This window comes from Olea europaea, chromosome 1 (genome assembly GCF_002742605.1).
Source record: "Olea europaea var. sylvestris chromosome 1, O_europaea_v1, whole genome shotgun sequence".
NCBI lineage: Eukaryota > Viridiplantae > Streptophyta > Magnoliopsida > Lamiales > Oleaceae > Olea > Olea europaea.
Window position 1 is genome coordinate 4521191 of NC_036237.1, and position 10857 is coordinate 4532047.

The 10857-nt window shown below is 36.6% G+C and overlaps 1 protein-coding gene across 1 annotated transcript in view; it reads right to left on the bottom strand.

The window, feature by feature from the left end:
* Positions 1-7393: 7393 nt before the first annotated feature.
* LOC111403362 (disease resistance protein RPM1-like) overlaps positions 7394-10857 on the bottom strand; it is a 13447-nt gene continuing 9983 nt past the window's right edge. The window contains exons 3-5 of the mRNA XM_023031844.1: positions 9097-9409; positions 7802-9046; positions 7394-7738 (exon numbers count right to left, since the gene is read on the bottom strand). Coding sequence (XP_022887612.1) covers positions 7394-7738; positions 7802-9046; positions 9097-9409 — 1903 coding nt within the window. The remainder of the gene's footprint in view (positions 7739-7801; positions 9047-9096; positions 9410-10857) is intronic.

The following is a 10857-nucleotide window of genomic DNA, read 5'->3' on the forward strand; positions in this document are numbered from 1 at the left end:
ACCCATAGTACTTTTATGTAGGCCATGTCATTAGATTGTTGATGGCGGCCACCATACCCGTCGAAGGCAACGATGTTGTTAACACAAAGAGGTGGCGATTGATAAGCATTCGATTTCCTGCAACATTTATCAGAACTCCGTACACTAAAGAGAAGAGAAAAAGAATAAAAAAATAATGTGACGAAATTTGTGAATACTATGTTAGAATCACTTTGTGGCAATGTACTAAATGACCACATTTTGCTTTCCTCGAAGAATATGGTTATAAATACAATTTGGTGGTTGTATATATCTGTAGTTATGCATCTTATCATTTCTCGTTTCACATATTCATTGGATTGTTCAATTAGCACAAGACAAAATTGTTGAATTTTTTGATTGAATTTTGATTATGAGAAGTTTAAATATAAAAAAGACTTCTGGATCATGCTATAATTAACATAAAAAGTACTCATGAAAATTGATTACCAAAAACTACATGTAGGAAACTTTAAGATAAAATGGTACATATGATTTAAGATTCACATTTTAGGTAAATTATGGACAAAGTTTAGGGGATAAAGGTTCACTTAGACTTTAAAGCATCACACCAATTGTTACACAAGCAACACTTTAAGCTGTGATTTGTTGGTTGTGAACTAAATGATCATAATTGCTTTCCTCCAAGAATTTGATTATAAATAGCATGGCGTGAATTTCTTCTCAGTTACACTTAAACACTTCTCCAGCTTTGTGACACTTTATACATTAAACATACAAAAATAGCACAAGACAAAATTGTTGAATTTCTTGATTGAATTCTGATTATGAGAAGTTTAAATATCAAAAAGACTTCAGGACCACGCTATAATTAAGATGCAAAAGCACTCATGAAAATTGATTATCAACAACTACATATTTTAAGATAAAATGGTACAGATGATTTGAGATTCACATTTTTCATAAATTATGGACAAAGTTTAGAGGATAAAGTTTCACTTAGACCTTTAACTATCACACCAATTGTCACTCAAGCAACACTTTAAGCTGGGAAATGGTGGTTGTATACTAAATGACCATAATTGATTTCCTCCAAGAATTTGATTATAAATAGCATGGCATGACTTTCTTTGCAGTTACACTTAAAAACTTCTCCATCTTTATGACACTTTATACATCAAAACATATACAAACAGTTTCATTGAATACAACAATATCGAGATAATAGGTTCATCCAAGAGAAGTAGTGAATCGTCCAACTTGAATGAGCCTCTGCCAATACTCGATTCCTCCACATTTTTTCACATCCTAATTTATTTGGATGATGAGGAAGTCCAAATGATAGGAGAGCTATTTCTGCTATTCCTTTTTCCAACCTAGATAAAATTTCAGGTGAGGCGTCGCAGTTACCAAACAGGGTACTTAATTATGTGTTTGAATTCATAGTTCTATATGAAGATGAATTAGAAGTATTTGACTATGTTGCTCTCATCTACAATTGAACGACTTTTTATACCAAAGAAAATTGAATTCTCCAAATTTTTATCCATTTGGCTCAAAAATCAAGACTCTAAATGATAGCATTTGACCTTTTTTTTTACATTTTTTTTAAGCATAACTTCTCTATTTCCTTTAGATTCCGTTAAAATAATAGAATCAAAAAAGAAGTTAATACAGAATAAGTAGAGCTTCTTTCAGTCATGACACACTAAAGAAGATAAATTACATACAAGGATATAATATCGAAAATAAAATAGAAGCAAAAGCTACTTTTAGCCAAGTGAAACTGAATCCAGTATTGCAAAGAAAATGGTACAAATGCATGGAATCTCTGTTACAAGTATCGCCATCATGGTTCACCATCTACAAAAACAACAATATTGAGAACATGAGCTAGTTTCCAATTACTCCCTTTACTTCGTTTCTGATTTTCTAGTCCCTCGACAAAGTTTTTGGCCATATTATTTATTTGAAAGTATTGAAGCTTATTCAAATGCTTGAAATCAATAGGCAACTCTACCAACTTGCAATCCCCCAAGAATAGCTCATCAAGATTTGGTATGGTACACTTCTCCACCACGATTTTTCTTAATCCATTTAAGCTCCGAATCAATAAAGTCTTGAGATGTTGAAATTTTTCAGCCTTGAACTCCAATTTCTCACCTTCAAATGTTGCATGAAGTACAAGAAATGCTAGACTAGGCAAATCTTGAAGGGATTCTAATGGATCGTTGCTTAACTTTTTATGTCTCAGAACTACTTGAGTCAGCGACTGAAGAGAAGGTATCCATTGTGGTACCTTCTCTAACATCCCCGCCAGGCATAGGGTTTGAAGAAATTTAAAATCAAGGGCATCCTGCAACTCAATGATCTCATCCTCTCCAATGGAACCGACATTCAACGAGCGCAGTTCAGTTAACTTCTTGAGGGATGAGCAAAAATCCTTCCGATCTTCTCTTTTTAATTTCCTAATACACAATCTCCTCAGTTGGGTTAGCTTCCCTATCTCTCTCACTATTGTATTGTCACCCATTTGGTTTGCCTCTATATAACAAAGCTTCTGTAGGGACGATAAGCATCCTATTTTGTATGAAGCCTTAAAGGTTTGAGCATAATCAAAGGGCTGGTCATAATCTACCGTTTCACTATTATATTTATATACTAAGAGTTGTCGAAGCCTTTTGAGTTTTAGGATCTCAATTGGTAAAGAAATGACCTGAGTGTGTTTAAGATCTAAAGTCTCTAGACATTGAAACTGTCCAATTGACTCTGGAATGACCTTGACCTCTATTAATGCTAGTTGATACTTTTGCTGTCCAAAGATAGTGTATTTTGTAGTACTTGTTTGGAGTATATTTTAATGTATTTGTGTATTTAAAAATCTGTCATAGTATGGCCATATGTAATGCCATATAATCTATCTAAAAGCATGGCAATGGCAGGTAGGTGCTGGTTGATGAAAATGGTCAGAACACTTTTGCTATATATATTTTCTAATGTACCAGCCAAGTATGTAAGATATATATTGAATATTATTTCAGAAAATCTTCATCCTTCTTCTTAGTTACTCAATTTTTACATCAGTGGTATCAGAGCAGATCTGATCTTAGAAGAAGCTGAAAAAAATGGGAGATAGGTTCAAGAAAAAACCAGCAGACCTTCACAACATAACCAACTGATTCTTGAGAGTTTTAAGGATGGCTTCAAGTGGTTTCTCAGCACCTATTTATAGGTGAAAATTATGATTTTTGGGCAGCAAAAATGAAGGCTTACCTGAAGGCATACGACCTGCGGGAGATAACTAAAATTGGAAGTGAACCACCGGCACTTAGAGCAAATCCAACAATTGCTCAACTTAAGCAACATAGTGAAGAAGTTGCTAAGAAGTTTAAGGCTCTCTCATGCATCCAATCTGCTGTTTCTGATGCCATCTTCACAAGGATAATCACTTGTGAAACGGCCAAGGAAGCCTGGGACAATTTGAAGGAGGAATTCAGGGACAATGCAAGAACACGGCAAATGCAAGTGTTAAACCTAAGGAGGGAGTATGAAACTTTGAAGATGAAAGACTCAGAATCAGTTAAGGAGTATGCTGATAGGCTGTTGAAGGTTGTAAATCAGATAAGGCTGCTAGGAGATGATCTGCCTGACAGAAGAATTGTGGAGAAAGTGTTGATCAGTTTGCCTGGAAAATTTGAGGCAAAGATTTCATCTCTTGAGGATTCAAGAGACTTGTCCACCATCACCTTATCAGAATTGGTGAACGCTTTGCAGGCCACTGAACAAAGAAGGCTGATGAGGCAAGAAGAATAGGTGGAAGGGGCTTTGGTTGCTAAAGGGAGATATAAGGCTCAAACTAGTTTTGGGACTAAAAAGTAGCAAGATGAACGAAAGAAGGGGGAAAGCAGCAAAGGTGCAAGCAAAAGTGGAGCTTATCCACCTTGTGTTCATTGTAAAAAGACAGGGCACTCTCCCAAATGGTGCTGGTACAGACCTGAAGTTCAATGCCGAAGTTGTAAGCAATTTGGACATATTCAAAAGGTTTGTAAAAGCATAAAAGACAAGCAATCAAAGCCTCAAGCTCAAGTGGCTGAAAATCAGCAACAAAACCAGGAAGAGCACCTGTTCACAACCATCAATTTTAAAGCCAGCAGTAGTGTGGAGAATTGGCTGTTAGACAGTGGCTGTACTCATAATATGATATCAGATGCAAGTATCTTTGTCGAGTTGAATGATGCCTACAGATCAAAGGTTAAAGTTGGCAATGGAGAACATGTGGAAGTCAGGGAAATAGGTGTTATTTCAGTTCAAACACCATCAGGTACCAAACTCATTTCTGATGTTCTTTTTGTGCCAGAAATTGACCCGAATTTAATTAGTGTTGGTCAATTAATTGAGAAGCAATATACATTGATCTTCAAAGGAGATGGTTGTACCATATTTGATTCAAAAAATCAGGAGCTAATGTCTATCAAAATGAAACAAAGAAGCTTTCCATTGGAATGGAAAAATGTGAAAAATCAGGCACTTTCTTGCACTGTGGTTGATTCCTCTTTATGGCACAAACGATTTGGTCATGTAAATTACACATCATTGAAGCAATTGCACAATCTAGAACTTGTTGAAAACATTCCAGATGTAGGTGATGAAACATGTATATGTGAGGTGTGTCAAAAGGGCAAACTAACCAGAATGCCATTTCCTAAAAATCTGTCAAGAAGAGCTATAAATAAATTGGAATTAATACATTCTGACGTGTGTGGTCCAATGAATACACAGACACTTAATGGCAGTAAGTACTTCATACTCTTTATTGATGATTCAACCCAAATGTGTTGGGTGTTTTTTCTAAAACTGAAATCAGATGTGGCAGCTGTATTTCAGAAATTCAAAAAACAAGTGGAAAATGAATGTGACAGCAAGATAAAGGCCATTAGGACTGATAACGGGACCGAATATGCAGCTAGTTTGATCATTTTTGTGATGATATGGGGATAAAGCATCAGCTCACAATCCCATACTCACCTCAACAAAATGGCATCTGTGAGAGGAAGAAGAGAATAGTCATGGAGATGGCAAGATGTCTCATGTTTGAAAAGAATTTTCCCAAAGAATTCTGGGCAGAAGCTGTTAGCACAGCTATGTATCTTTTAAACCGACTTCCTGCTAAAGCATTGGAAAGAAAAACTCCCTATGAAGCCTGGTATGGAACAAAACCAGATGTGGCACATTTAAAGGTTTTTGGAAGTGTTTGTTACACTCATATACCTGAAGCAAAGAGGGATAAGCTTAGCCAAAAAGCTGAGGTTGGTGTTTTAGTTGGCTATTGTAGTAATGCAAAAGGATATAATGTTAATATTCCACAAACCAAAAAGATAATATCCAGCAGAGATATTAAAATTGATGAAAGTGCTACCTGGAATTGCGATACAAGAAGCCTGGAAAACCAGCAAGTTCCAAGGCTAGTTGCTCATGAAATTGAGGACACTATCATAATGGAGAGGAACCAGTTGGTCCAGATCAAGATAGTGACTCAGACTCAGAAAATATTGTGCTAAAGACAAGACCCCTTGCTGATGTATATGCTAGATGCAACTCTGCCATACTAGAGCTATCGAATTTTGCTGATGCTGTGAGTTCACAGGACTGGTTGGCAGAAATGAAGGAAGAACTAAATATGATTGAAAAGAATGAGACTTGGGAACTGGTTGACAGACCAATTGATAAGCACGTGATTGGGGTCAAGTGGGTGTTCAAAACCAAGATGAACCCTGATGGATCAATAAACAAGTTCAAAGCCAGATTGGTAGTGAAGGGGTATGCACAGCAGTTTGGAATCAATTTTGCTGATACATTTGCACCAGTTGCAAGATATGAAACTATCAAGTTGTTTGCAATTGCAGCTCAGAGAATGTGGAAGATACATCAGTTGGACGTAAAATCTGCTTTTCTAAATGGGCACTTAAATGAAGTAATCTACATTGAACAATCGGAAGGCTTTGCAGTGGCAGGTGAGGAAGACAAAGTGTATCTATTAAAAAAGGCTTTGTATGATTTAAAACAGGCTCCAAGGGCCTGGTACAACCGCATTGATGATCACTTGTGCTGTTGGGATTTGTTAAAAGTGTAAATGAGCAAACACTTTACATAAAATATGTGGAAGAAGGAATGATCATCATATCCTTATATGTTGATGATTTGCTAATAACCGGTAGCAATTGCACCTTGATTGAAAAAGTGAAGGAGGCATTAAATAAAGGTTTTGAAATGACAGCTCTTGGTGAGATGCAATATTTTCTAGGAATGGAAATTGAACAAACTAAGGAAGGTATCTTTGTTTGCCAAAAGAGATATGTCAAGGAAGTGTTGAAGAAGTTCAATATGGAAAATTGCAAATCGGTTAGCACTCCATTAGTACAAAATCTAAAGTTAATGAAGGAAGATGGTACTAAGAGAGTGGATGAAAAGATCTATAGAAGTCTAACCGGTTGCTTGCTCTATCTTACAACAACAAGACCAGATATCACCTATCCTACAAATTTGCTGCCCAGATTCAGACAAGAGCTAAGTGAATTACATTTTCAAGCGGCAAAAAGAGTCCTTAGGTACATAAAAGGATGTGAGAATCTAGGGATTTGGTTCAAGAGATCAGAGGACTTGGTTTTAACTGGTTATATAGATAGTGACTGGGCAGGTTCAGTAGATGACATGAAGAGTACCTTAGGCTATGTGTTTTATGTTGGTTCAAACATTGTGTGCTGGAATTCGATGAAGCAGAAGACTGTGGCACAATCAACTGCTGAAGCGGAGTATATAGCAGCATTTGAGGCAACAAACCAAGCTGTTTGGTTAAGGAAAATGTTGGAGGATCTTGAACACATACAATCTGATGCAACAGTCATTTATTGTGACAACAAATCAATGGTTGCAATGGTAAAAAATCTAGTATTCCATGGGAGAACAAAACACATAAAGATTAAGTATTATTCAATTAGGGAAGCTCAAGAGAGGCTGGAAATAAAGCTTGTGCATTGCAATTCAAGTGAGCAATATGCTGATATCTTAACAAAAGCTTTGTCCAGAGGAAAGTTCGAAACATTGAGGAGTTGCTTTAGTGTTTCCAGCAAAAGTCTCAAGGAGGAATGTTAATGCTAGTTGATACTTTTGCTGTCCAAAGATAGTGTATTTTGTTTGTTTGGAGTATATTTTAATTTATTTGTGTATTTAAAAATTTGTTATAGTATGGCCATATGTAATGCCATATAATCTGTCTAAAAGCATGGCAATGGTAGGTAGGTGGTGGTTGATGAAAATGGTTAGAACACTTTTGCTATATATATTTTCTAATGTACCAGCCAAGTATGTAAGATATATATTGAATATTATTTCAGAAAATCTTCATCCTTCTTCTTAGTTACTCAATTTTTACATCAACCTCTATCCCCCTGAGACTCAAATACGTAAGATGATAAAGTTTGAAAACTTCACTTGGGATCTTTCCTAGTGGAGCATCTCTTAAGTCCAATACCATTAGCAACTTTCGACTACCTGACAGTAGCTCCGATAAGAATGATTCAAATCGCAGCTCCGATGAGAATGATTCAAATAGTGAATATTCGGATACTGTTAATATCAGTGATCGTAGATATTTCAACCTATTAATTTCTAGGTGGCCGCTGTCTACGGAAGTACGTATTGCCAACCTTCGAACTTTATCAGGCAACTCTGAATCTCTTCCGATTCCTGTGCTCACAATATTCTACTCATTTGACTTAGAAGCAAGAATTTCATGTACAATATCATGGATACGACATAGTTTTACCCTTCCATCTGGATATCTCTCTACAACTTGGATTAGGCTTCTATTAATAAGCACCTCAAGATAACGAAGTGCAACCTCTTCTTTTGTCAACCTTTCTTTCCCTTGCACAAATCCTTTAGCTATCCATAAACGAATCAATATCATACAGTCAATCATATGATCTTCAGGGAAAATGCTCAAGTGCAATAGACAAGTCCTGAGATCGTAAGGCAAATCATAGTAACCTAGAAGAAGTACCTGTCGTATTCTTTCAAAGTTAGTACTATCTTCAAGGAAAATGCTCGAGTACAATAGACAAGTCTTGAGATAGTAAGGCAAATCATGGTAACTTAGAAGAAGTATTTGTCGTATTCTTTCAAGGTTATCGCTATAACCATGTAGCTTGGTGTTAAGGTAGCTACAAACTGTACTCCACTCCTCTATGTTGTTCTTGTCCTTCATATCCAATAGACCACCAACAACATCAATGGCAAGAGGCAAACCCTTACATTTATCCAATATGCCATTTGTAGAGTCTTTTAGATGTCGGGGGATGGTTTCGTTTCCAGTCTTGTTACAAAGTAGTTTACAATAGTCTTCATCAGATAAGGCCTCCATTTCATGGACATAGCCCGGATATTCCGTCCCACTGGCTAAGTTAGCCACATCGAGTATCCGTGTAGTGAGCACTACACGACTACTCATATTTTTGTCAGGTAGTGCATGCTTAAGAGCATCCCATGAATCAGTGCTCCATACATCATCAAAAACTATAATATACTGACATTCAGAGAGGAATTTCTTGACAAGTTCTTTCAATTCAACCTCTTGTTTGAGTTCCTGAGGTATAGGTTCCTTGATTTCATCGGGCAACTTTCGAATCAAGTCTTTGAGAAGCTCCATGATGGGAACGGACCGAGAAACAGTGATCCAAGCATGGCACCAGAATTTTCCTTTCACTCGTTCATCCTCGTAAATCCGTTTAACCAATGTGGACTTCCTCGATCCTCCCATTTCCCACACAGAAATAGCTTTAAGCCGAGTTTCATCATCAAGAAGCTCTTTAATGAGCAATTCTTTTGGCCTGTCAATTCTTACAAGCTTAGCTTCGTCCACCAAAAGTGCATCATTACGCCCATCAAACAATAAGGTAGACCTAGATCTCAGCGGTGCAACATTTTTTATTTGGTACCTCTCACGTGCTTCAAAAATGTTCGTGACCCTTCCCTTGATGTTTTCCAAATCAGACGCAATATTATGGGCACTCTGAGCTTCTTTAAAAAAATATAGATCTCCTGGACACAGCAGCAGAATACATCTTCTGCACAAAGATTTGCAAGTTGTAACATAAATGTGTCGATGGCATCTTTAGCATCATAAGCAACCCCCCTCACTTGTTTAACCCATGCTTGGAGTTGAGGATTGCCATCTTGTGCATCAGCACCTTGCAAAAAAGGCCGCATTAGCTCCAGTTGATCATGGATATACATGAAGTTTTCATCAAGACTTCCTAATAGTTGTCTCTCTTCTTGGATCAGTGTTGCTAGCTGATTCACTAGAAATGATACTACGCTCTCTGTCATTCTTTTGTGTCTAGTTAATTGCAGTTTCTTGGAGGGTTGACGACGACTGAACGGACAATTGGAAAGCAAATACAATTAAGATTAAGAGGAAATTGAATAGGTTGTCAATTTTTGCCTTGACATTGGAGGTTAAATAATCGACCCACGCGTCTTGTAGGGCCACCTACAGACAAGCCATGTCTCGGAATTATTCTCGTCTTCTTTATTATTATTCCAATTCCAAAAGTTCATACTTTAAAATGTTCAAGTTGTCCTTATCAACTTTGCCTATAGATGATATTCTTTCTTTTTTCTTTTAATTTCTAGGTGCTATTCTAACAATAGTGTACTACAATCATTTTGCATGATTGATTGACTATATTTAATATAATTTTTAGAGTGTGACATGAATATCATTTTGAACAATTTGAATGCATTTCCCGTCGTCCCAAGTGATAAATCAATATTTTTTTCCCGTTGTGTAATACAATTCTTTCGCTTTTCGATAAACGTAAAAAAATTCAGCGTACTTATCTACGAACATCACAGGCTTGACAAATATATGAAGAATAAAATTAACGTACAAATGTAACAATTTTAAATTGGAATAGGCCAATAATAGGGACGGGCCATAAAGTAAAAAGGATAGCCCGGGCCAACCAAAAAGGCAACGATACATCAGCAATACATGTTACTAAAACTACCCCTACACTCACGTTTAAATATCAACAATGCCGTTTGGTGACTTTGTTAAAACGGGTCATGTTGGTCCAAGCATCCTCGTCTTGTATTGCCACCTATAGACGGGCCATGTTGCGAAATTGTTCTCATCCTTTTTATTATTATTTTTCTTTTAATTGGGCTGGCTCTTTTTTAATTAAATCCTCCATTCGATCCACATTTTTTCTCTCATAATGCATTTTTTTTACACCACATCATGGTGGGACCTCTGCATTATTATGCCTCTTTCATATGTGACATATGAAACTACATTTCCCATTATACCCTTTTGTCATTTTATAGTGAACCACAAGCTAACCCATATGAAATTATTTGAATAGTCAAAGGCTGTCATTTCCCTAATTGATGTCAAAGCTACAACACACGTGTATCACATACTGCCCATCGTTACCGATAGAAATAAGAAAATAAATGACCATGGAAAAAGCCCACAAATAATTTAATTCGAGCAAAACAGACGTTGAACAATTTGAATGCATTTGACGTCGTCGCAAGCGATAAATCAATTTTTTCCCCATTGTGTAATACAATTCATTCGCTTTTCGATACATGTAAAAAATTTCAGTACACTAATCCACAAACATCACAGGCTCGACAAATATTTGAAGAATAAAATTAACGTACAAACGTAACAATTTTAAATTGGATTAGGCCGATAATAGGGACGGGCCATCAAGCAAAAAGATAGCCCGAGCTCACCGAAAAGGCCACGATGCCTCAACAATACGTGCTACTAAAACTACCCCTGCACTCACGTTTAAATATCAACAATGC